The 26,602-nt window shown below is 52.4% G+C and overlaps 2 protein-coding genes across 3 annotated transcripts; both read left to right on the top strand.

Annotated features, from left to right (window-relative positions):
• The first annotated feature begins 5,207 nt into the window (after positions 1-5,207).
• Positions 5,208-15,983, top strand: prkag3a (protein kinase, AMP-activated, gamma 3a non-catalytic subunit). The gene is given in 15 exon segments (XM_042336062.1): positions 5,208-5,533; positions 7,350-7,401; positions 7,768-7,874; positions 8,199-8,280; positions 8,563-8,621; positions 8,798-8,843; positions 9,056-9,110; positions 9,790-9,916; positions 10,733-10,898; positions 11,409-11,446; positions 11,935-12,034; positions 12,037-12,080; positions 12,747-12,840; positions 14,481-14,560; positions 15,952-15,983. Coding segments are annotated over 14 exon segments (1,056 nt in total). The 5' UTR covers positions 5,208-5,500; the 3' UTR covers positions 14,534-14,560; positions 15,952-15,983.
• A 1,386-nt stretch (positions 15,984-17,369) lies between these two features.
• On the top strand, positions 17,370-25,481 carry slc23a3 (solute carrier family 23 member 3). 2 transcript variants are annotated; one of them, XM_042336401.1, is made up of 12 exons: positions 17,370-17,556; positions 18,508-18,668; positions 18,914-19,008; positions 19,366-19,454; positions 19,855-20,036; positions 21,127-21,250; positions 21,617-21,779; positions 22,019-22,272; positions 23,257-23,362; positions 23,868-24,035; positions 24,131-24,226; positions 25,012-25,481. In XM_042336401.1, exons 1-12 carry the CDS (start codon positions 17,446-17,448, stop codon positions 25,314-25,316), a joined length of 1,854 nt encoding a protein of 617 aa, XP_042192335.1. In that variant the 5' UTR covers positions 17,370-17,445; the 3' UTR covers positions 25,317-25,481. The 2 variants fall into 2 exon arrangements, with proteins under 2 accessions (XP_042192335.1, XP_042192336.1); XM_042336402.1 differs by having other exon boundaries at positions 19,372-19,454; positions 25,012-25,461.
• Positions 25,482-26,602: the final 1,121 nt, after the last annotated feature.

Raw genomic sequence — 26,602 nt, 5'->3', positions numbered from 1 at the left:
TTCCTTACAAAAGGGTTTGTTGCTTGTGGAGATACAATCCGCTGTCTGTCTCAACCTGCTTGACTTGACTGTATTGGCGGTGTGTGACTGGCTATTGGGATGGGGTGGCAGTGTCGCTTATGTGATGGATGGAGTTGGTGGTTTTAAGTCATTTGAAGGGTCCGATTCCGTCTGCTCTAAGGGCTGGCGATCGGAGGCTGAAACCCGTTTGAAACCGGAGCCCGCCATTCAGAGCTGCAGTCGGTGTTAGTCGATCCTGTTGTAAGCGCAGCACGACCTATGGCTGCTGTTGCCTGCTGTTCGTTATAGTGTGTGCACTGGGGGTAAGGATGGAGCAGGGAGTTGAAGGCGAGGCCAATATTTGCACTTATCTGTACAGAGCAAGTATGTTCCTCTCTCCAAACCCAGCTCAACTGTCAAATGTCCAGGACATCGACAAAGTCCTGTTACCCTCTCTCTCTCTCTCTCTGTCTCCCTCGCTCTCCCTCTCGTTTTCACACCCTATCTCCCTCCCCCGCGCTCACTCTCTAAATCCCTCTCTGTCTCCTTCCCCTTCTCTCCCTCTCTCCTTCTCTCCCCATCTCTGTCTCCTTCTCTCCCTCCCCTGTTGATTCACGAACAATTCCCCCGGTAAATTCTGGCATTCACTTTCTTAGCTGTTTGTGTGCAAATTGGCTGCCGCATTTGCCTACCAAATGCTACAGTCACTACACTTGACAGCAGTTCCCTGGCAAGGCTTTGAACATCGATAGACACTGTAGCAGATGAGATATCGCCATGTTAGGCCGAATGACAGCTTCCATCTGCATTTAATTCCATTCTGGTTGCATTAACCTGAATCGCCATGTTATTCACTGCTAACTTTCCACAGGACGGCCACACAGCTTTAGCCTGGACCGTAAAGAGGTTACGTTAGGTGGGAGGGTGAGTGGATTCTGCGTCACTAGGAGAGGGCAAAGATTGTTGAATTCTACACACAATGTTCTCTCCTTCTAACCCGAACCCACCCTCGTACTTAGATGCTAAAACCTTTTTCTCTTTCATTGGAATTTTCTGTCATTCATTCAGGGTTTGAAGTGAAATGTGGGCTGAAAGGGGTCGAGGGAGTTCTTTAAGTCTTAACAGCGCATAATTTCTAATAGGTGTTAACACGTCACCAGGTATTATGAAGGAACATTTGGCAAACTGTGAACTACACGCAACTTATCAATCCATGACTGTTTGTGGGTCACTGCCATGTGCAATTGGCTGCCGCGTTTACACCCACAAAGTACACAGTCACTCCACTTCACAAGTAAATCCTGTGAAGCGCTTTGAGACACCTCAACGACAAAATAAAGCACTGTATCAAATGCAAAGGTTAATAGAATAGATTAATGAATGTATCCTCGAGATGCCAATACATGACCTTAATATGGTTTACAGTGTTATTCTAGTGACTCTCACAAGGGAGAGTTCTTTACCTCCTCTTCATTCACAACTCTTCCAATTCCCTTTCTCGTACCCACAATGTCCTTGTCTTGTGGACCTTAAACACCCCATGACATTGAATCACTGGGAAAAAGGAAAGGGAGTTTCTCTCTCTCTCTCTCTCTCTCTCTCTCCCCGGTGTTCTGGCCAACAATGTCCCCAGAATTGGTCACTCACTTTGGCTATGGGTGGGACTTTGCTGTGTTCATTTGGCTGCCGCATTTGCCGACAAATACACTGTCACTTTGTTTCACATTAAATCCTGCGAAGCACTTTGAGACATCCGTCCGACAGACATGGCGCTATACCAAGTGCAAGGATTTATTATTATTCCAGCGCTTCCACCTTCGAAGGATGTCCCAAAGTCCTATGAAGTACTTTGAGGCGCTCCATTCCAATGCAAAGAGAGGTGGTTTGGTAGCAAAGTTGGATGGAGCTGTAAACGGAGGCAAAGGAATCTCACGAAGTGCCTCTGTCCCAACAAAATTGCTGTGATTTCTTCACTAAACTCCCTGTCCTTAGATACAGCAAACTATTAACAAGGTCTCCATCCCCTTATCTACACATCCATTCTCTCCCAAGGTATCTGCCGCCTTCCACCCCCAAACAAACAGTCACTACACTTCACAGTGTATTCCGTGAAGTGCTTTGAGACGTCTCCCAAGACGTGATGAGCTGCTGTATCAAACTATTATTATTATTTGTTGATTTTTTAAAAAAAGGTCTCACGCCACTGCCTGACTCCTGTCAATGGGAGAGACGTGGAAGGGTTTTTGTTGCAGCGTTTAAATTTTGGGCGGTAAACGGACAAGTCGAGATGAATTTCAGGCTCACCTCGAAAGAGGTGAAGATGGTTGCATTTGTTCGCTTAGTAAACGCTTTGCTTTTGGGGATTTTCTTGCGGCAAATCGGTAGCAACTGAAGCCAAACCTTCCAAAGAGTTTACACTGATTTATAAACCTCCTCTTTGCTCCTCGGTGTCGGAATCGATTCGGATGCGACAGTGAGGGAGCAAAGACTCAACAACCCCACCTATTACCCCTCCAGCCCCCTCCCACCCCATTTAACAACCTCTCTACTTGTTAATTTAATTTCCCGGTGAAATTCGCTCCCTAAAAGAAACACAAACGCGACGATCGAGACTGCCGGTGATGAGCGGAGAGAGGGAAGGAAATCTTGACTTACCTCCAGTCGAGAGCGCGAGAGAGAAAGAGAGAGAGATCAGTCAATGTGGCTTTTTTTTTTAATGATCTGCACCATTTTAAAAACAACACACACACAACAACCCTTTCCTCTCACTCCCAGAATATTGGAGACCCATAGGGAGAGATACTTACAAGGCTTTTCTGTCATCTCACCTTCAACTTGACCGAGTTGGCTTGAGCGCAAAAGGAAGTCCTGCTAATTAAGGGGGGAATGTGGTGTGTGTTTTTCTGTGTGGGTGGGGGGGGGGTGGGGTGTGGTGTCTGTGACAAAAGTTTACTGAGAAACTATTTTAAGGAACTGTTCATCTGTTTTGTACTTAACAGATATTTTTAATACAATCTAATAATAATAAAGAGGAAATATCGGTGTCACCTTTTGTTCTCTCCATTTATTGTTGATCCACCACAAGGAGCCGAGACTCCTGGAGCTCAGTGGTTAGCGCCACTCGCCTCGCGAGCGAGAGGACCCGGGTTCGATTCCCAGGCGGGTCAGGGAGAAACCTTGGGGCGAGTTTCCTTACTCCGCACATCTCTGTTTACTCAGCAGTAAGTAGGATCCCGGTTGTTAGTCGACTGGCGGATCGCTTTCCGGGGAGAAAAAAAATCCCTTAATTTTTAAAAAAATAATCATAATTTGGTCACTCAATCCACCACTGTTTGTGGGGCCGCTGCTGTGCGCAATTGGCTGCCGCGTTCCGCCCTCCCAAATGTACACTTTGCAGTGAATTCTGTGAAGCGCTTTGAGACGTCTCGAAGACGTGACAAGGCGCTGTATTAAATGCGAGGATTATGATTAAAAACTCCCTCGTAGCACTGCAAGACGCCTCACAGTCCCTCAGCAGCTGTTAAAACTGCCATTTGTTGGAACATAGCCCTTATTGGGGAGCAAAGTGCTTCAGACTCTGGAATGAGCCAATTTGGGACCGGTGCCCGTATCGTATGGTAACAAGACACGGTACAGTTGAGATAGTTACACAATTTACTCCGGTATACATTGCCGGTTTCTCCGAGGGTCCCGGCTGACAGCGAACATTGGTCATTAACTTCGTGCCTCTGTGGGACGGACGTTGCTGTCTGCGAATTGGCAGCTTTTTTTCACCCACTGAATCACGACACTTTACAGTGAAACGCTTTGAGAAATGCTCCCAGAGTGAACGGTGCTACATCGCAGCTAAACCGTTGCATCAGAGCCGCTAAATTCAGTCATTTCACTTTACTGGGTATCCTGTGAAGTGCGTCCTAACGGGGAGGGGGGGGGGTCCTAGCTGGACAAGCAGCGGGAAAGCTGACCAGACAGCGCTCTCAACGGGAAACCATGTGGGTTTAAGTTGGTTAGCCTCCAGCAGTTACCCCAACGCACACTCTGGGCTCCCACCAAGCCTCGGCTCTCGCCAACCTGCGCTTAATACTTTCCAGAATCAGGCAAACGGGATGAGTCCCTCCAGGGAGAGGGAGAGAGAGCGGATTCCATCCCAACAATCTCTCTCTGGGGTTTCCAGGTGTAGGAGGGGATGCGGGGAATTCTCAGTTGGGTTTGGAGACTCTTAAGCACAAGGTGATGGGTTTCCGTGACAGACGCCAGAGAAACAAAATCAGAATTGGGAGTTTGTCCCGTTCTCCTCAGTGCGTCTCTGCTGTGATGTGAAGTAGGGGGGAGAGTGTTGCCGGCTCCGCACAGTGAGGTTAATGCTGCACCCATTGACTTGTGTTGTCAGGGAGGTTATATTTGGGCAGAGGGAGCGATGGCTAACTATAGCAGCCGTGGCCTGGCAGCTATGTGGAGTATGTTGGCACAGTAACTAGGCTAACCTTCTGGTTAGTACACTGGTGTATAAACGGTAGGATATGCTCCTCCTCGTCTCTGAGCTCAGGTCCATATTCGCTGATTAGTGCCTTCATTGTAGCTCACTTGACTTTGCAGTTTGTCTGATTTCCCCTCCACACCCCTAATTGTACTCACTTAATAATTGATCACTTGTATTATAATAATAATAATAATAATTGCGTTTGATATAGAGTCTTATCACGTCGTCGAGACGTCTTTCCGACATGATGGGCGCTATACAAGTGTAATGGTTGTTGTTTGTCCCAAAGCGCTTCACAGAATTTCCTGTAAAGTGCAGTGACTGTGTATTTTGTGGGTGAACCACAGCAGACAGTTTGCACACAGCAGCGTCCCCACAAACAGGCGTGGACTGAGTCACCAATTTTTTGTTTGCAGAGATTATTACCCCCCCCCCCACCCCCCCCGGAAAGTGATCCGCCGATCGACGAACAACCGGGTTCCTACTTACTGCGGTAACCAGAGGCGTGTGTGTGGGTGTGTGCGTGTGGAGTAAGGAAACTTACCTCAGGTTTCGCTCTGACCCGCCCGGGTCCTGTCGCTTGCGAAGCGAACGCGATAACCACTACACTACAGGATTCCACGATCAGATCAGAGGGGATTAGATTGCAGGTCGTAGCTACGCTCGCGCCAGGGGGTGCGTTAGATTAGATTCCAGCCTGTAACTCACTCCGTTATTTTCTATGTGTGGTTCCTCTGCCCCTGTGCCTTGCTTTCCCCTCTAAGCACTTCACGTAGTGTGTGTGTGTGTTTCTCTCTCTCTCCTACGGCTGTTACAGTTCACCCTGGGTGTGAGAGTGAGTAACACACAGCTGGGAACCCACAGACTGCTTTGCTGAGCTGTGTCTGCAGATTTAGACTGCATTTAGCCTCCGAAACAGGCTCTTCACATTCTACCCGTCGCAAATAAACGTGACTGCAAGACTCCGGCCGCCCTGCTCTGAGCAGCTCCAACCCCGGACAAGCAGACACAACAGTCAGGATGCAGCAAGCTGGGCGAGAGCCAGCGAGACAGGTATTATTGCTGCTGTGTTTGGGGTCAATGTGAGCATAGCCACCTGCTCTCCTCGTGTGTGTGTGCGCGTGTGTGTCTGTGTCTCATTCTCTCGCTCGCTCGCAAGTGCCTTTCTATGTACATCTCCCTCCCCTCTCCGTCTGTCTCTGCTTCTCTATTACACTCATTCTGTACCCTCCTCTGTCTGTCACCCTCTTGAACTCTCACTCTCTCACACTCACTTTTCACACACATTCACTGACACTTCTCACCTGTTCGCTCACATGTCCTCGACCCACGTTTCTCCGCACTTGTGGAGTCCTGTAGCGTAGTGGTTACAGCACTCGTTCCGCAAGCGAGAGGATTATGACCCTGGAAAGCGATCCACCAATCGACTAACAACCAGGTTCCTACTCACTGCTGGTGAACAGGCGCGGAGCGGAGTGAGGAAACCTGCCCAAGGTTTCACTCCGCCCGGGCATCGAACCCGAGTCCTCTGTTTATGGTTCACCGCTGCGCACAAATCGGCTGCCGCGTTCACCTGCAAAGCACACAAGTCCCCGCACCTTACAGTAAAATCCCGCGAAGCGCTTTGAGGTGTCCCGACGACATGATAAGGCGCTGTGTCGATGGCCAGGATGACCATTGCTTTGTTATTAAGTTCAGAACAGATGAGTGAATCGGGTGCTGTGAGCGCTTCTTGTGTCTGTTCTCATTTCTTTTTCCGGGGACTCGTAAAGGGAAAGCGTAGGTCCGTGTGCAGGTGAGGCCCACATCACCCCTTGTGCTATGTTCCTTAAGTGACTGACTTGACCGACCAGTCAGTTGACTCCATCACCTCCTTTTGCCCGGTCCAGGCAGGTGCTACTCCCCCACGGAGCCGCCAGGCGGCGCTGCGGAGCAGCACTGCAGCTCAACAGCGCCGCTCCCAGGACCTCGGTGGCACTGCAGCACTTGGCAATGCGCCCCCAACTTTCAACTGGTTCTCTGCCTCCAGTCACAGTTGTGAGCAAAAAAAAAAGTTGGAGACCTCATCTGCAGGACCTGGAAGGACTGACCAGTCACTGGGAGCAGTGAATCCTTCCCCCCCTCCTCAGCTCCTGTTAACCCCGCAAACCAAAGCCCTAACCCGCGGGGAGGGTGGTCCGAGCTGGACATGCAGCGGGAAAGCTCGGCCAGACAGCGCTCTCGCTCTCTCTCTCTCTCTCTCTCTCTCAATGACGAGCCATAGCGTTTCACCCGATCAGACTCCAGAAGTTCCCCCCCCCACCCCCCCACCCCCCACCACCCCCCCCGAGCGCACACTCTGGGCTCCCCCCAAACCTCGGCTCTTGCCAACCTGCGCCTAATACTCTCCGGAATCAGGTAAGCCGGGGTTGGGTGCGGGTGGGCATCCCTCCAGGGAGAGAGAGAGAGAGAGAGAGGGGGGGAGAGAGTATTCCATTCCAACAATCTATCTCTGGGATTTCCATGTGTAGGGGGGGGGGGGGGAGGCCTGGAATTCTCAGCTTGGTTTATAAATCTCCCCCCACGGTGATGGGTTTCCGCACGTGTCAGACACCCGGCTGACCCCTCCCTCCCTCCCTCCCCCCCGCAAAACGAAATTGCATTTGATATAGCGCCTTATCGCGCCGTTGAGACGCCTCAAAGCGCTTCACAGGATATACCGTAAAGTGTAGTGACTGTATAGTTCGCGGCAGCCAACGTGGGCACAAGCAGTGCCCCACAACTCCCTTCGCTGTCGAGTCGTGCTGTGGGAGCTTTAACGTCCTGTGTGTGTGTTAACATCCGAGCAGTTAACCTCTCTCTCTCTCTCTCTCTCTCTCTCCTCCCTCAGCCCTCAGAGCCGGAGGGCGTCCCGGCGGAGATGGTCATCACAGACACGATTGGTGAGTGACTGCCCGTCCGTGTCGCTTTATTTGTTTAATTGTCTCCTACCAACATCCAACGTCCACCCCCACCCTCACACCTCCACCACCACTCCCCCCCCACCACTGCTCTCACTTGTGTGTCTGCGTCTAATTTTATCGGTGTGTCTGTATGTCAGTGTGTGTGTCTGTGTGTGTGTGTTAGTGTGTGTGTGTGTGTGTGTGCGTCACTTCGTGTGTCAGTGGGTTTGTGTCAGGGTGTGTGTATCAGTGTGTGTGTCAGTCTGTGTCAGTGTGTGTCACGGTGTGTGTCAGTGTGTGTGTCTCAGTGAGTTTCTGTGTATCCTGTTGCAGAGTGTCTGACAGGGATCCTCTTGTGATTGACAGCGGCCGAGCCCGACGGGGAGATTTACATGAATTTTATGAAGGAGAACTGCTGTTACGATGCCATTCCCACCAGCTCCAAACTCATGGTGTTTGACATCAAGCTGCAGGTATCGCTGGTGTGGGGGGGTGTGGGGGGTCAGGGCCAGGTAGCTCTCTCTCTCTCCTCTCTCTCTCTCGCTTCCAAGTCCAAAGGTTGTGGGTTCAGACCCCCACGTCGATCGGGACTTGGAATCACATTGTCGAAGCTGATGCTCCGATGCAACAACAACGACAACACCCAGAGCCGGACTTTCACGTCCCGAGGCGCTGGACAGTCAGGGATTGGGACCTGGGCTGGGGGTAATTCTCTCGCTCTTTTTCATTCTCTCTCTCTCTCTCTCTCTCTCTCTCTCTGCTTCGTTTTCTCTCTCTCCCTCTCTCCCTCTCTCCAGGTGAAGAAAGCCTTCCTCGCGATGGTCGCCAATGGGGTGAGGGCGGCCCCACTGTGGGACAATGTGCGACAGTGCTTTGTGGGTAGGTTGACGGTTGGTCTGTACATGTTCCCCTCTCCCCTCTCCCCTCCCCCCTCTCCCCTCCCCCCCATTCTTCCTTTCCCCCCACCCTTTCCTTCCTTCCCCAACCCCGAGCGGGGCTGAGATCAGACCCTCGTGGTGAGGTGTCTCTGAGTCTGAGCGTTACCTGCCCAGTCAGGGGGGAGGGATTTGGTGGGGGTCGGGTGCCACACGTGACCGGGCCACGCGTGTAACATGTTGAGCCATGGAGTGGCGTGTAACCACCGTTCTGTGTCCCGGACAGGCATGCTGACCATCACAGACTTCATCAACATCCTACACAAGTATTACACCTCTCCCATGGTGAGCGATGGGTGGGGGAACGGAGGGGACGGGGGTACGGTGGGGGGGGGGAGACTATAACTATTGTTTATTTTTAAATATTATCATTAATAATAATAATATTATTGTGTTTTTTTTTATTATTTATTGTTATTTCCTCCGGTGCGTTTGTTTAATTTTGATATGTTTCTGTTTAGGTGCAAATTTATGAATTAGAAGAGCATAAAATCGAGACCTGGAGAGGTGAGCGATGATTCCGTGATTAATAATAATAATAATAATAATAATAATAATAATAATCTTTGCATTTGATACAGCGCCTTATCGCGTCTTCGAGATGTCTCAAAGCGCTTCGCAGGATATAATAAAGGTGTATTGGAGAGAATAACAGTAAAGCGACAATGGCGTTTGACTGTATCTATCTCTCAGTCACCATTTTTTTTCTCTTCCTCCAGAAATTTATTTACAAGATTCCTTTAAAACGCTGATCAGCATCTCCCCCAACAGCAGGTATCGGAGTTTGGCTTTCGTTTCATTTATTACTATCAAATCGAACCCGGGTCCTCTGGGCTCCCCCCCCCCCCCCCATCCCCAACCCCCCCCCCCCACCCAGTCTTGGCTCTCGTCAACCAACCTGCGCCTAATACTCTCCGGAATTAGGTAAACAGGATGTGTCCCTCCAGGGAGAGAGAGAGAGAGAGAGAGAGAGAGAGTGTATTCCATTCCAACGATCTCTCTCTCTGGGGTTTCCATGTGGAGGGGGGGATGTGGGGAATTCTCAGTTTGGTTGGGAGACTCTTGATTGGATATTGGCCGCTTTCAATCTTCCATCCAAGGCATTAGAGCCCGAGGACAGGTTTAGAGAAAGGATAATTTCAGGACAGATCCCAGGAAGTATTTCGTAACACCGAGGATAATTACCGTGTAAAACGGGGTGACCAGGAAGGGTGGCTGAGGCCAGGACACTGGGACTGATCGACAAGCAGCTCAGTGCTGTGAAGGAAAGAGGAACGGTAGGGTGGGGTGTTCTGGAGGGATGAGATAAAATGGACCAAAGCTTCATCCAAACCTCTCGTGCCATCTTACGACATTTTACGCTGCTATAAAGCTGTGAGCCGGGGCCCCCTGTGTCGCGGTGTTCTAACAGCCGCCCTCTGCCTCTGACGTACGTTTGACGACTGTTTTTCAGCCTCTTTGACGCCGTTTACTCTCTGATTAAGAATAAAATTCATCGTCTCCCGATCATCGACCCAGTGTCCGGCAACGCGCTGTATGTCCTGACCCACAAGCGCATCCTCAAGTACCTGCATCTCTTCGTAAGTGTCGTCCAGGGCTCCCCCGAACCCCCCCAAACCCCACCCACCCCCCCAATACTGAGGTGGGTAGGTGTTTGTTAGGTCGGGGTATCAAGGGATACGGGGCAAATGCGAGTAATTGGACTTGAGGTACAGATCAGTTGTGATCTAATAGAATGGCGGAACAGGCTCGAGGGGCTGAATGGCCTCCTCCCGTTCCTTTGTTCCTACGTTCCAACCTCCACCTCACAGCGTCGGCCATTTGTAATTGGATTTCCAAGCTACTTCCATAACAAGGGGACGGCATCTTAAGGTCAGAGCGAGTACCAGCTGGAAGTGAGGTCAGGGACGTTTCTTCACGCAGAGGGTGTGTGAGGTGGGGGGGGGGGGGGTAGTGGGACGCACAGCCCCAGAAGGCTGTAGAGATAGAATGGATTGGGACAATCAATGGGGCGATGAATAGGTTCAAGGGGAATCTGTTATAGTGCCCTTTGATGTAACGAAACTCACTTACAGTGAGAATGCCATGAACCTTCTCCTAACGAGTAACGCAGCAAACCTGGCTGACTTCAGGTCACTGCTGACATCACTTCCTTCATGCCATGATCGCACAGGAAGTGATGCCAGCAGTGACCTGAAGTCGGCCATGTTGTGCACGTCACCGAGGCTCAGGCTCCGTATTTGAGTGTGTGAAGAGTTAAGAGAGCTGGGAATCGGGAATAGGTGGATCTGCTGTGATCTAATCTTAACGCACTGAGTGGAACAGAGAGGAGAGGAGTGGTCTGGCTGAATGGCCTCCTCCTGCCCCTGAGCTATTGTCCTCTGGTTTGGTTTCAGGGCGCGAAGCTGCCCAGAGCGAGTTTTATGAGCAAGACGCTGAGAGAGCTGAGCATCGGGACTTACCGGCACGTGGCTGTGGTGGAGGCCACATCCCCCGTTTATAAGGCCCTCGAGCTCTTCGTGGCCAGGAGAGTGTCCGCTCTGCCTGTGGTCAACCAGGAGGGTGAGTGGGGGGAGCGGGCAAGGGGGCAGGTGGGCGGGGAGTCAGCCCCATGTCGGGTGTCTGACATGTGCGGAAACCCATCACCGTTGCTTATGAGTCTCCAAACCCAACTGAGAATTCATTGCATCCCAACTACACACGGAAACCCCAGAGATAGACTGTTGGAATGGAATGCGCTCTCTCTCTCTCTCTCTCTCTTTCCCTGGAGGGACGCATTCTGTTTACCTAATTCCAAAGACTATTAGGCGCAGGTTGACGAGAGCCAAGGCTTGGGGTGGGGGGGGAGCCCAGAGTGTGTGTTGGGGTCTAACCAGCTAAACCCACACAGCTTGCCCATTGCTATAGCCCAGGATGGTAGAAGGCTGAACTAGATGGACCTTGGTCTTTTTTTTTGCCCGGCAATCCCTCTGTTCCTATGACGTTCACCAGATGTGTTCTGTTGATGGATTGTGAGGTTGTGTTGAAGCTTTTTCCGAGATCTTTTCCCATTGTTTTTTCCTTTATCTCCAGGCAAAGTGGTGAACCTCTATTCCCGATTTGACGCGATAGTGAGTACGACCGTCAGATATTTATATTTATATCAGAGATTCATAGGGACACGTCCTCAGTGTTAGCAGCGCTATGTCGAAGGCAAGGATCATTATTAATAATAATAATATTTAGAATAAGACCCGATTTGTAAATCTTCAGGCCAAAAGGAACTATTGGTCAAACCAACAACAACAGCAACTGATATTTACCCGGCACCTTTCGTGTCTGGAGGATGTCCCAAGGCGCTGGACAGTGAAGGGTTTGCACCTGAGCTGGGGGTTGGGATCAGGAGGGGTGGAGGGCAGGTGTGGGGTCGGGGGGGTGGGGGGGGTGACTCAAGGTGCGGCCAGAGAGAAGAGTCTTGAGAAAAGCCAAGTTAGGTCTTCGGTGATGTAACAAGATGGACCAAGGGCCATGGGTTGTGCGATGGGCAGTGCACTTGCCTGATGACCTGCCAGGGGGCGCTCTGGTCACACTGACTGAGGACACTCTGTGCTCTGCCCAGAACCTGGCCGCTCAGAAAGCCTACAACAACCTGGACATCAGTGTGAAGGAGGCCCTGGAGCATCGCTGGCACTGCTTCGAGAACGTGCTCAAGTGTCAGGGCACGAGACGCTGGAGGTCATCATCGACCGGTTGGTCAAACACGAGGTGAGACCCTCACTCCCCAATCCCCTGTCTTCCCCCTCCGTGCGCTGACACACACATCATAAGGCATCTGATGGTGCCAACCCCCTGGTGCTCTCACACAGTCTGAGCCGGTGGGGGGGGGGGGGCGCTGTCGGAGACGCTGTTCTTCAGATGGGACGTTAAGCCGAGGTCCCGTCTCCCTGTACGGAGGAGGGAGTTTCTCTCTCTCTCTCTCGCCCGGTGTCCTGGTCAACAATCCCCCAAATAAAATCCGGTCACTCAACCCCCGGCTGTATGTGGGGACGTCGTCGCTGGGCACAATTGCCTACCGCGTTTCGCCCACAAAATACACAGTCACTACACTTTACGTTGTGCCCTGTGAAGCGCCCGGAGACATCTCGGCGAAGTGATAAGCGCCGGGTCAAACGCCAGGATTATTGTTATTCCTATAAGATGTCTCAAAGTGCTTCACAGAGAATCGCTGTCACGTGTAGTGACTGTGTGCGCTTGTAGGTGATAAGGCTCTATGTCGAATGCAAGACATATTACAACAACAACTTGTGTTTATACATTGCCCTTCACGCCAGATGACGTCTTGGAGCGCTTATTATAGTAATAAAATATTATTATCATTATTACTCACTCGCTGGCTGACTGTAGTGACTGTGCTTCCGATCTCTCCGCCAGGTCCATCGGTTGGTATTGGTGGACGATGAGGATTTAGTGCAGGGGATCATTTCACTGTCTGATATCCTACAAGCCCTGGTCCTCTCCCCCGCAGGTATAGATGCTCTTTACTCCTGATTGTCACGCTCCCCCTCTCCGCTGTATCATTCTAGACAGACACAGGTAGGTGGTGAAAGGTATCCTCGTCCTGTCTGCCCGGCTTGGCCTGCTCTGTCTGGAGGCCATCTGGTCAGCAACGAGCCAAGATTTACTGCTGCCTCTAGACCTTCTCTCCTTCCCCGCTTCCCTCCATCCTCACCTGCACCCTCCTTCCACTCCTGCCCTCCTCTCTCTCATTCCCCCTCATCCTTCCTTCTTTCCCACCCCTCCCATCTCTTTCATTCCCCTTCATCCTTCCTTCCTCGTTTCCCACCCCTCCCATCTCTCCTTCTCTCTCTCTCTCTCCCTCCCATCTTTCCTTCCCGTCTCTCTTCTTCCCCTTGTTCTTTCCCTCTTCCCTCCTCCGCTTCCCCCCCCCTCCCCGCCACCCCTCTCTCCTTCTTCCATCGCCCCCCCACCCCCTATCCCGGGTTCACCATTTGCCATACCGGCCGGCCAGGACTGGGGAACGTTGGTTCCCAATTGGAATCCAATTAATTTGGAGAATCTCCTTTAAAGGGTATCCCGGTTCGTGTCAGCTGTTTATGGTAAATGAGCTGCCAGTGCAATAGCCGGTCATTCCCGACAGTTTCCGGCTGGAAAACTGGGAAACGCATGGGCCGAGCGGCCGGAATGCTGGTGTACTGTCCTGGCCTCGCCCCCACTCCTCCCCCCCCACAGTAACCTCACCCCTCCCCTCCCCCCCCCCCCCCCGGCTCAGTTTTGTGCTCCGCCACTTGTCAAGCGCTCTGAGACTCTGCCCTGCGTGAGGGGTGCTGTGGTGTCGTCGTCGTCGTCGTTGTTGTTGTTGTTGTGGTGGTGGCGGTGGTGGTTGTTGTTGTTGTTAACCCGTTGCATGTGGATGTGTAAGAGGTGAAGCCGCTATTTGGAGGCCTGCAGCGCCTCGTCAAGCCGGGGGACCCGGGTTCGATTCCCGGGCGGGTCGTCAGGGCGAAACCTTAGGCAAATTTCCACACACACACACACACAGACATACACACACACACACACAGACATACACACACACGCGCACACACAGACATACATACACACGCACTTAATCAACGGCTGTTTGTGGGACGCTGTTGTGCGTAATTGGCTGTCACACAATACGCAGTCACTACAGTTCACGGTCTATTCAGTGAAGCGCTTTGAGACAGTCATTCTCGACGACACGATAAGGCGCCACATCAAATGCGAGGATAATTGTTAATATTATGATTAATATTATGGTCCATATTGTTGTCGTTATTATTATTATTATATTATAATATTGTGGGTTCAAACCCCACGTTGGGATTTGGAACCGCGCAGTCTGAGCCGAGCCTCCAATGTAGTGCTGGTTTACACAGTGACCCAAAAAGTTGAGATGAATACCCTATTATCTAAAAATATATATATATGTATCATCATTTCCTTAAGACTTGTTAGACATTGTCCCGGTGTCACGGCTTTTTGGTCACCCTGTGTGATAAATTCCGGGCGCGGTGTGAGAACCAAGTGGTTGTTATATTAATGTAATGAGGATAATTCTGATTAACACTGTGTTGTGACCCGGACACTCACTGCTTCTCCTTCTTGGTTTGGGTCCCACAGATTCTCAACAGACACGAGATTCCAACCAGTCACAGGGGACAACCCTGCGATGAGACGATGGGATGTCCACGGGAGGCGAGGTGGCTACCTGGAAATGGGGGCGTGGGTTGGTGGGGGTTGGGGGGGGAGAGAGGGAGGGGGTGGGGAGAGAGAGGAGAGAGAGGGAGAGAGAGAGAGAGAGACAGGAAGTAGGGGTTTGGGGGGAGAGCGAGAGGGGGAACGTTCTGAGAGATCTCTCAAGGCAATGTGTTCACCTCGGGGCTGAGGTAAGCAATGACCACGATCCTTGCTGTCCGAGTGCGGTGTATGTTAAGTGCTTTGGGACGCTCTCATTCCAAACGGCAGTTACTCAGCGCCTGACTTTCACGCCGGGAGGACGTCCCGAGGCGCTGGACAGTCAGGGATTTGGGCCCGAGCTGGGGTTTGGGATCAGGAGGGGGTGGTGGAGGGCAGGGAGGGAGGGTGGGGGTAGCAGGGTGACCGAAAGTGACCGAAGAGGAAGGTCTTGAGGCGAAGAGACTGAGTTCCAAACACTGGGGACAGAGACGCGTTAGAAATAGGGGGTGTGCGCACGTTCCCCCCCCCCCCCCCACACAAAACCACCCTCACACCCCCCACACACCCACTCCTGGTTAGTTCGATGACTGTGGGAAAGGCATGTCCCCATTTGGGTGGTTGGGGTGGGGTGGGGAGAGGATGTCTCTCTCTCTCTCTCTCTCTGTGTGTCTCTCTCTCTCTCTCTGGGCGAAGAGGGTGGAAACTGAAACCCCTAAAGGTATTTCCCACCATTTATGTTAGGTTTTTTTTTTAAAAAGTGCCCCTTTTTTTAAGCAGAATTTCTATTTAATATCGTTCCGTCTTTATAAATAAAAGTTATTTTCACTTCTGTCACACCCCGAACACGCTCACCCGCCTCATCTTTGATTTAACTAACATCACACAGAATTACACAGCGCAGAAACACTCGTTTCTAAACCAAACCCAAGTCCACAGTCACTGCACTCAGGTCATCATCGGTCCAAAAAAATACTAATGTGGTCACTCATTCCACGACTGATGGGGGGGGGGGGGGTCACTGCTGTACTCAATTGGCCGCCGCGTTTCGCACACGAAACACGCAGTCACTACACTTTACGGTGCGTCCTGTGAAGCGTTTTGAGACGTCTCGAAGACGTGATCAGGCGCCGTAGCAAATGCCTGAAGCAATGTTGGAATCGGAATCAGACGCTCAAACCAACTCACCGCAGGACTCCCGAGTTAAAGAGCAGAAGCCCGAGCGAGGCGGGGAGTCGGGTAAACCGACTGGCTTTGGCTTCCTGGCTGTTTGTATATAATAATAATAATAATTAATGATAATAAATAATAATAATCCTCGCATTTGATGCAGCGCCGCACCGTGTCTTTGAGACGTCTCAAAGCGCTTCGCAGGATACGCTGTAAAGTGTAATGACTGTATCATGTCCTTGTGCAGGTCACAGAGGCGAAAGCTTAAGCCTTCGAGGAGGAGAGAGGTCGGTGTTTCTGATGCATTGTCAGCCACACCCCACCCCCCCCCCCACCCCACCCCACCCCCCCACACCCGCATGTCCCTCTCTCGTTCATTCCTGTTAAACATTCTGAGTTGATGGCCCACCATCGTTGCCAGCAGTCAGCGTGTTCTGCTGTTAATCAGTCTCTCGCTCACCGGCTGTGTGTGTGTGTGTGTGTGTGTGTGTGTGTGTGTCAGGAACATAGCATCTGGTGACTGAAACCCACTGTCACAGCGAACACAGGGACACTCATTCCAACCGCTTTACACTCTCACCCCCAAGTCCGTCTGACTGTACCGTACTCCGCATAGCTGTGTGAGTGTGTGTAGGGGACACGGTGAAACCTCAGGCACGTTTCCTTCCTCCACCGGCTTCCTTTACCAGCGGTAAATAGGAACCCAGTTGTTAGTCGATTGGTGGATTACTTTCCGGGGGTAATAATGGGGGTGGGGAATGGGGGTTAGAGTAGAGAGCTCCAGTGGGGGAGCGAGCCCCAGCACAGACACCATGGGGGGAGAGAGAGAGAGAGAGAGCAGGGAATGGGGTTAGAGTAGAGAGCTCCAGTGGGGGAGCGAGCCCCAGCACAGACACCATGGGGGGAGAGAGAGAGAGAGCGAGCAGGGAATGGGGTTAGAGTAGAGAGCCCCAGTGGGGGAGCGAGCCCCAGCACAGACACCATGGGGGGAGAGAGAGAGAGCAGGGAATGGGGTTGGAGTAGAGAGCTCCAGTGGGGGAAGGGGGTAATTTCTGGAGTGCACAGGGATCATCCATTCGTAACAACCGGGTTAATGTTAACTTTATTATTACTTTGGTGTCAATTAATTACACACCAGAGAGGCAAAGGGCAGGTAAACATCAGGGCTGTGTCTGGACAAACGTTGCCTTTATCAGCTTTGCTCGCTCAGAGTCTCTCTCTTTCTCTCCCTCGGTCACTCACTCACCCACCACTCTCTTTCTTTCTCTCTCTCCCTCTCTCTCTCTCTCTCTCTCACTCACCGCCTCTCTCTTTCTCTCCTCTCAGGCACTCACTCACCCACTCTCTTCCTTTCTTTCCTTCGCTCACTTGCTCGCTCTTTCCTCTCACTCACTCACTCACTCACTCATCACTCACTCTTTCTCTCACGCACTCCCTCCCTTTTTCTCTCCTCTCGCTCACTCCCTCTCTTCTCCTGCTCCCTCCCTCCCTCCCTCCCTCTCTGTCCCTCTTGCTCCCTCTCTGTTGCTTTCTCTCCCTTCCCTTGTACCTGCGCTTTGATGCTCCTCACCTGATCACGGGGAATTTTCTTCTCCCCCCACCACCATACACTCCCCCACCCACCCCTACCCCCCCCCCATACAGACACACACCCACACAACACACACACACACGCGCGCGCGCTGTGGGATGTAAGCCTGTGGCCGGTGGTCGGAGTGAGGAACGTTCCCGGTGAGAGCCAATGGAGAGGAACCGGAATGCCACGCAGGGGAGCGAGACCACCGCACACATCGCCCGCTTTACTGTCTGTCACCGGCCCCCCTGGACACTCAGTGTCCTGTTTGCCGTCCAGGTAAGGAGGGCGTTACACCAAATTTCCCCCACACCACACCCCCCTTCCCCCCCCACCACCCCCCAACCCGCCCCACCCTCGCCAGGCTCCACTACCCTATTGCCCCAACCGTACAGCCAATCAAACACCCCGACATGGATTCATTCGGGTGAATGTGTGACCTTCCCTGATTAATTATCACAGGCTCTGAAATATCACCGGCTTCACCCCCCCCACCACCACCGCCCCCCCCCCCCCCCAACCTCCCCATCCCACCCCAAACCAGATAGATCACACAGTGTCTGTGCTGGTGCCTCCATATCCCCTGCCCACCCCACCATCAGGCGCTCAGGCCTTCATCCTCTCTCTGCCCCCACCCTCTGGAACACCATCCCACAGTCCCTCCGCCTCACCCCCTCCCTTCGCTCCTTCAAGACATGTCTCAAGACCCTCCTTTTCGACTGCGCCTTCCGTCACTTCCCTCCTACACCCCCCACCCCCAACCTCCCTGCCCTCCCAAACCCCTGACTGTCCAGCGCCTCAGGACGTCCTCACGTGAACGACGCTGTGTAAAGGTCATTTTCTGACCTGTTTTCTCCCCATCCCACCTCCCGCTGCCCACACTGGCCTGGCTCCGGCCTCCCGCTCGCCCACCCCCCCACCCCCGCTCCGCCATCGGCTGCCGCACTCTCAGCCACTACGCCCCGAATCTGTGGAACTCTCTCCCTCAATCCCCCCCCCCCCCCGCCCCCCCCCCCCCAGTCTCACCCCCCACTCCCTCTTTCCCCCTCTTTTAAATCACAACCGAAGACCTTCCTCTGCGACCAGTGCTTACGGTCACCTCCTCCAACCCGCCCCCCCCACCCCGGCTTGGGGTCAGGCTCCGCCCCGTCAAGCCTGAAGGGCGCTGTGTAAATGCAAGTTGTTGTTGTTGTGTTAATACTAACCTGTTACCCCTTTACCCCCCCACAGCACCTACTGGTTCAGGCCTCTCTGCTCCAGTCTGTCCACTACTTGCTGTTAGATTCCGCCCCCTCTGCCCAGCACAGCCCCCAGCACGGATACCAGCTGATGCCCAGCAGCCTCTTCTCCTCAGGCCTCGCCACCCTCGCCCAGGCCAGTGTGGGCACCAGGTATAACCCCCTCCTTATCCCCGCCTCTCCCTCACCTCCTTCAAGACCCTCCTCTTCGATCGCGCCTTCGGTCACCCTCCTACCCCCCACCCTCCCCGCCCTCCACCCCCTCCTGATCCCAACTCCCAGCTCGGGTCCAAATCCTTGACTGTCCAGCACCTTGCGACGTCCTCCTGACCTGAAAGGCGCCGTGTAAATGTCACTGTTGTTGTTGTATGTCTGACATCTCCCGTTGTCCTCCACAGGCTGCCACTGGTTCAGGCTCCAACCTTCGAATACCTCATCCCCTCCATGATCTTCATCACCCAATCCACGGGCATCAATGGCTCCAACCACAATGGTACAAGCGGGTGATAACCCCTTTCTCTCTCTCTCTCTCTCTCTCTCTCTCCCCATTGTGTCTGTGCTGGGGCTCACTCCCCCACTGGAGCTCTGTACCCTAACCCCATTCCCACTTGACTGGCTCCGGCCTCCTTCATGTCCCTGTTCCTCTCTCCCCCAATCCCACCGCCTTGCCCCCTCCTTCCCCAATTTTAGATCACGACTGAAGTCCTTCTTCTTTTCGACCGTGTTTACAGTCGTCTCCACTCCCCCCACCGCCCCACCCCACCCGCCCCCCCCCCCCCCGGCTCTGTGTCAGGCTCTGCCAGTGTCAAGCGCTCCAAGACGCAGTAAGTTGTTGTTGTTATCCCACCAGGAACAGCTGATGTGGGGCCTTGTGAGGCTGGGAGATGCCCAGACCAAGAGGCCGAGGTCCGAGACAGATGGCGTCACGGCCTGTCCCAGGTCAGAGTGGTTTCCATCGCGTTTGTTCTCAAATCTTCATCCATCCAACTTTGCGCCATTTCTAACGGACTTTTCCCACATTTCCGTGAAGCGCTTTGAGATTATTGCCGTCGGTATTGCTATTATTATTGATATTAATGTTGATATTATTGGAAACCGTTGATAATTTTGTGGCGGATACTGTGGATATTTGTATGGATATTTTTGCTGATATTAAAATAAATAAATAATACTGTTACTAACATTATATTATTAATATTAGCATTGATCTTAGCATTGGTATTATTGATATTAGTATCAGTATTGGTATTGAGTTATTCATATTGTTGTTGATTTTGTTACGAATGCTACTGATATTGTGGTCGATATGGTGTTAATATTATTATTGTTTGCTGAGCAGGTGCGAGGGGCGGTGGTGATCTCGGGGGCCGTGCGTGTGTTGTTGGGACTGTGTGGGGTTTACGGGCTCCTGTCCCGACACTGTGGGCCCATGGTACTGGCTCCCTTGTTACTGATTATCGGGCTCTCCTTCTACAAAGAGGCGACACATTTCAGCTCATCCCATTGGGGAATCTCTGCCGCGTAAGTTATTCCACAATACAGTGCACTCACACGCTGTACGCACACTCACAATGAACACACACCCACTGGACACACACACACACACACACATGCCGTGTATATACACATGGTACACACACAGCTCCATTTGTTCATCGTTTTGGATGAGACGTTAAACCCCACTCCCCGTCCGGCTGCTCAGGTGGATGTTAAAGATCCCGCGGGGCTGATGGAAAAGGGAAGGGAGTTTTGCTCTCTCTCTCTCTCTCTCTCGCTCTCTCTCTCTCGCCCGGTGTCCTGGCCAACAATCTCCCGGATAAAATTTGGTCACTCACTCCACGACTGTTCGTGGGACGTCGCTGCGTGTAATTGGCTGCCGCGGTTGGCCCACCAAACACGCGGTCGCGACACGGTGCTGTGTATTCCGCGAAGCGCTTTCTTGACGCCGTGAACGAGGCCCTATATCAAATGCAAGGATTATCAGCGTTACGAGACGAATTGAGGGGCTGTAACAGCCTGAGGTGATGGTTTATCGGGGGCGAAACTTGGGACAAACCATTCAATCCCACAAAACTGGGCAAAGAGGCTGATGGTGGGATTTGTGGTGGACATCGTCATCCAGTGGCCAAGTGGTGACATGACAACGGTCCAGGGTTTGGGGCAGTCTGGACGCTGAGCAACCAGTACACTGTGCCATTCAATGTGATGTGCTGTAATTAATGCCTCTTTTGTGGGGCATTCAGCTCCTGGCGCTATCCTTGTCGCTCAGTGGGAGAGGAGGGAATGCATAATGATCGGAGTAATAATCCTGGCATTTGATATAGCGCCTCATCACGTCGTCGAGACGTCTCAAAGGCCCTCACGAGAAAACCTTCGGCAAGTTTCCTTTTCTGGGTCCCTCCCACCCAAAACAATAATAATAATTTGGTCACTCGACTTGTGACTGCCTGTGGGACGCTGCCGTACAAAATTGGCTGCCGTGTTACGCCCACAAAACACACAGTATTTCCTGTGAAGCGCTTTAAGACGGCCCCACAAAGTGATGAGGCGCAATATCAAATGAAAGGACTATTATTTTTATTTATTTCCCCCCCCCCCACCCCACACACAGGTTCATCGTCCTGGTCGTCCTTTTATCTCAACATTTCGGATCCTGTTTCGTTCCCATCTGGAGATGGAGACGATCCCAGGGATTCTCCGTGTGCGCCTACATCCCGCTTTTCCGGATATTCTCGGTACGAGAACCAAAACACGACGTTTGCTAACGGATTGGCCGTTATATTGGGTTTTTTTTTGATCGGCCGCACACAGAAACCCGTCAACGAAACACTCCCAAACAAACTACTCACACACGGAAATCTCCCCTCGTCTGAAATGGAATGCACTCTCTCTCTCCCTCTCTCTCTCGCGCTCTCTCCTGGAGGGACACATCCTGCTTACCTAATTCCGGAGAGTATTAGGCACAGGTTGGCAAGAGCCAAGGCTTGGGGGGGACCCCAGAGTGTGCGTTGGGGGGAACTGCTGTATCAGATGCAAGGAATATTATTATTATTAATATCGTGGTGCTCTAAAAGTCTATTTTTTTTATCCTGATTTCACAGCTGCTTTTCCCGACTCTGTGCCTCTGGCTGTCGAGTGTAATCCTGAGGGAATTGCAGATCATGGAACCTTATCCAGCGGGAAAGATCCCGGGAATTCTCAACAGCAGCAGCAGCAACAACAGCAGCGCACAGCGCGTTCCGTGGCTCAAAATTCCCTATCCAGGTGAACAAGATCCGTGGAAAAATATCAATTGCAGCATCATCGCGCCCTCGTCCCCTCCGCTCCATCCTCAGGTCGCACCTGAAGACCTTCCTCTTCGGATCTTGCCTACGGTCACCCTCCACCCCCACCCCCCCCTACCCCCCCACCCACACCCCCAAACCCCCTGCCCTGTGCGTGGGAGCGACCACAAACAGTCAATAAATAAACCCCTGCAAATTGTTGTTGTTGTTGTCGTTTAGGTGAGTGGGGCCCACCCGCCTTCACGGTCCAGGCTGTGTGCATTGGGATCACCATGGCAACAGCCACCAGCATCAGCTCCATGGGATGTTACATAATGGCCGCCAAGGTCCTGGGCTGCCCTCACCCGCCTCGAGACGCCCACAACCGGGGTATCAGCCTGGAGGGACTGGGCAGCTGTGTGGCCGCCTTCCTGGGCAGTGCCTTCGGGATCTCCTCAAGCGTTCCCAACGTGGGAGCTCTGATGCTCACACAGGTACGAGGATCCCAGCACTGAGAGCAGCGTAAGAATTCGCTGGACAACAACAGCAGCAACAACACATGACATTTACACGGCGCCTTTCATGTCAGGAGGACGTCCCGAGGCGCTGGACAGTCAGGGATCTGGACCCGAGCTGGGGATTGGGATCAGGAGGGGGTGGAGGGCGGGGAGGGTAGGGGGTAGGAGAATGACCGAGGGTACGGTCAAAGAGGAGGGTCTTGAGACGGGTCTTGAAGGAGGCGAGGGTGGGGGTTAGGAGGAGGGACTGTGAGATGGAGTGGCAGAGGGTTGGGGCAGAGAGGCTGAAGTCAGTCCTGCCCGCCAATGATGGGGCGAGCGAGACAGGGGACATGAAGCAGGCCGGAGCCCGCTGAGCCGAGGGAGCAAAAGAAAACCAAAGTCCATCCAGTTTGACCACCACCATCCTGGCAGTCTCAAGTACATGTCTTGTCCCAATCTATATACTGCAGGGTGGCCCAAATGGCGGCCCGCGGGCCGCATCCGGCCCCCAACCCGCCACACACACATTTAATCCGGCTCACCCGCTCCCTCCATAACCCAAAACTGTTGTTATGCTATGTTTCTGGAGGGAAACACAAAGATATTGCTTATGGGGCCCGCGGACATTTCTCAGATTGGGTATTGGGTGTCCAGCTCTCGGCAGCCAAATCCCGATATTATATCCTAACAGAAATCTATCTCATCGGTTCCAGAAAGAAATCGCCACTTTTTGCTTCGACCATCTGTCCACCTGCCCTCCCTCCCTCCCTCCCTCCCTCCCCCCCCCACCCTCCCCCCATAAGGAGCCTGTTCTGTTCCCTAAGTTCACCGCTCACTCACTGAAGTAGTCTTTCCGCACATTCGTCCGGAATTTTCCCCGGGACACTGGGACGACTCAGGGCGGAAATTCCGGGATGAGGTCGGGTTGGCGTCCGGCCGGAGACTCAGTTACTCCCTCGGGAACGTTTTCTTTTCCAGGTTCAGGCTCGTCGCTCGGTGCACATCAACGGCCTGCTGTGTCTGCTGCTCGGAATGTCCCCCAAACTCACCTCGTTCCTCAGCATGGTTCCACCCGCCATTCACGGTAAAGCCGGTGTCCACAACGGTGTCCTTATTTGCTCCCACCGAACGCACAGTCACTACACTTTACAGTATGGTCCGCGAAGCGCTTTGAGGCGTCTCGATGACGTGAGATAAGGCGCTGAATTATTACTACGCAGAGAGCGTTTCACAGAACGTACAGCACAGAAAGAGGCCACTCGACCCAACGAATCGGTGCCTGTGTTTAGTTGCGGGGCTTTGGGGAAAGAGCGGGGGGGAGTGGGACGAGTCGGTTGCTCTTCCAAAGACCCGGCACAGGCACAAAAATAATAATAATAATAATAATAACAATCCTTTAATTTGATATAACGCCTTATCACGTCTTCCAGACGTCTCAAAGCGCTTCACAGGATTTACCGATGGGCCAAATGGCCTCCTTCTGTGCTGTAATATTCTCTGATTCTACGATGAAAGGCGGCGATGGGCTTCCGCGTGTGTCAGACCCCCGACTGGGATTAACAGTAAAGTTGATGTGCGTCGGCCCGCAGGGGGAATGCTGAGTGTGACCTACACCACCGCGGTGGCTGTGGGAGTGTCCTATTTCCAGTTCACCGACATCGACTCCGGACGCAATATCTTCATCATCGGCTTCGCTGTCTTCATGGCTTTGCTGGTCCCTCGCTGGTTCCTCCAACACCCCCAGCACATCTCCACAGGTATCAGCAGGCACGGCACACGGCACACGGCACACATGAGACATGATAAAGCACTGTATCAATGCAAGGATTATTATTATTATTATTTTTATTAGGTGTCCGGAGCCTGGATATCTTCATATTGTCTTTGCTGTCTATGCCTGTGATCCAGGGAGGAATCCTGGCCTATCTGCTGGATAACACTGTCTCAGGTAAGGACAAAGCTCAGTGGTTCCATCGCTCAGTCCCTGTCGATCCCGACTCATCTTGGGCAGTTATGTTAACTCTGGGAGTGTGGACGCACGGTGTAGAGGAGCTTTACTGTGTCTCTAACCCTGACCTGGGAGTGTGGACGCACAGTGTAGAGGGAGCTTTACTGTGTCTCTAACCCTGACCTGGGAGTGTGGACACACAGTGTAGAGGGAGCGTTACTGTGTCTCTAACCTTGACCTGGGAGTGTGGACGCACAGTGTAGAGGAGCTTTCCTGAGTCTCTAACCTTGACCTGGGAGTGTGGACACACAGTGTAGAGGAGCGTTACTGTGTCTCTAACCCTGACCTGGGAGTGTGAGCGCACAGTGTAGAGGAGCTTTACTGTGTCTCTAACCCTGACCTGGGAGTGTGGACGCACAGTGTAGAGGAGCGTTACTGTGTCTCTAACCCTGACCTGGGAGTGTGAGCGCACAGTGTAGAGGAGCTTTACTGTGTCTCTAACCCTGACCTGGGAGTGTGGACGCACAGTGTAGAGGAGCTTTACTGTGTCTCTAACCATCTGTGATGTGTTGTGTGTTGTGTTGGAAAAGCACAAAAATCATCAACAAAGGAAACAAGGGGAGAGATAAGAGAGTTAACACGGAATGGAACATAACCTTCTGGAGCTGCCGTGAAGCTGCAGAGTGTAGTCTAGAGCCTGTGTAAATACCAGGAGCTTGGCTCTGGATGTTTGGCTCTGTGCAGTGGCTGAGAGAGAGATGGCTGTTTGGTTTGGTTTGTTTCAGGGACGTTGGCGGAGCGGGGGCTGGTGGCTGGATTTCCCGGGCTGACGAGCGTGGAGGAGGGTCAGCCCGGACCGCGAGACTCAACTAATGTCTATCGTCTGCCCGCAGCCGTCAGACGTCTCCTGGAATGTCTGAGCCTCAGATCCTTTCCCTTGAGGAACCTCTGCCCAGACTCTGACCTGCCCCTGGTCTTGCCCGGTTCCCCTGAAGAGAAGACGGACTTCCTGCCGTGCTCCCGGGAGGGGGAAGGGGGAGGAACGCCAGCCATTGACGCTAGTAAAGAGCTGGGGGTCTTGGGGTGTTAGACGGACGAGTGTGAGCGGGCAGCGGGGGCGGGGGAGAGGGGGTGGTTGGGGGAGTATCTTTGACCAATGACCTTGCAGATCATGGATCGGGATGGAGTCTAGATGTTAAGCCACGATCTCACTCTTGCCTTTTTTTGGGGGTGGGGGGGGGGTTTATTTTTATATATAAAAACAATAAATAAATAAATAAATAAATAAATTGGTCACTCGACCCACCCCTGTCTGCGTGGGCCACCGCTGTGGCTGCCGCGTTTCGTCCGCAAAATGACACAGTCACTGCACTTCACAGCGTGGCCTGTGGAAGTCAGGGTTAGACCGAGTTGGGGTTGGCTTCGCTTTGGTCCAAGTATTTATAATGATAAAGGGATTCGATAGGGGCGGCTACAGAGAAACTATTCCCTCTGGTGGGTGAAGGAACTCCATCCCTTCAGTCCCTTCGCCTCCCTCCCTCCTTCCCTCCCTCCCTCCCTCCCTCACCTCCTCTTCAACCGCGCCTTGGGTCACCCTCCTACCCCCACCCTCCCTGCCCTCCACCCCCCAAGCTCAGGTCCAAAATCCCTGACTGTCCGGCGCCCTGGGACATCCTCCCGACGTGAAAGTCAGGCCCTGTGGTCAACGTCATGCGCTGTTGTTGTTGTTGTTGTTGTTGGAACTTTGATGCCAGTTTGACTGTCCACTTCTCACGAAGGGTTGAGTTTTTTTTTCAGCCCATTAAACTGGAGAGAGAGAAAGGGAGAGAGAGAGAGAGAGAGAGAGAGAGAGACTCCGACGGCACTGATTAGATATTAAAATTTAATCAATTAAATAGAATTTTTTTTTATACAAAGGATGTGATTTGGGTCACGTCCGAGGACGGAAACCACACACTGGGGAACAGGGACGTGGGTAAAAAATAGTGTCGGAACTTAAAACGGTTTTAAATTAAAACTTTACAGGCTGATAGTAGTTTCTATATAATAATATTAATAATAATAATAATAATAATAAACATTCAGAATTTTACAATTCTATATTACAATTCACAAGTACAAAAAATAAATTTCAATGAAACAAATAACACGGGGGGGGGGGGGGAGAGAGGAGAGATTTACAGGGCGCAGAGTGGGGGGTGGGGGGGTGGGGGCGAACAGTAAGACTGTCTCTTTGATAGATTATTTTGTGGGGTCTTCAATATGGCCAAAGTATAAATTATTATTTTAATAATTCTGAGTGAGATTGACAGAGGGGGGGGGTGGGGGGTCATATCGCCTATTTTCAGCCGAGAGAGAGCGTGAGCGGACGAAAGG

Source organism: Callorhinchus milii, unplaced genomic scaffold (assembly GCF_018977255.1).
Source record: "Callorhinchus milii isolate IMCB2004 unplaced genomic scaffold, IMCB_Cmil_1.0 Scaffold6, whole genome shotgun sequence".
In the NCBI taxonomy this organism is placed as follows: domain Eukaryota; kingdom Metazoa; phylum Chordata; class Chondrichthyes; order Chimaeriformes; family Callorhinchidae; genus Callorhinchus; species Callorhinchus milii.
Note: the sequence above shows the minus strand (reverse complement) of the source record. Positions and strands in the feature narration are given on the sequence as shown.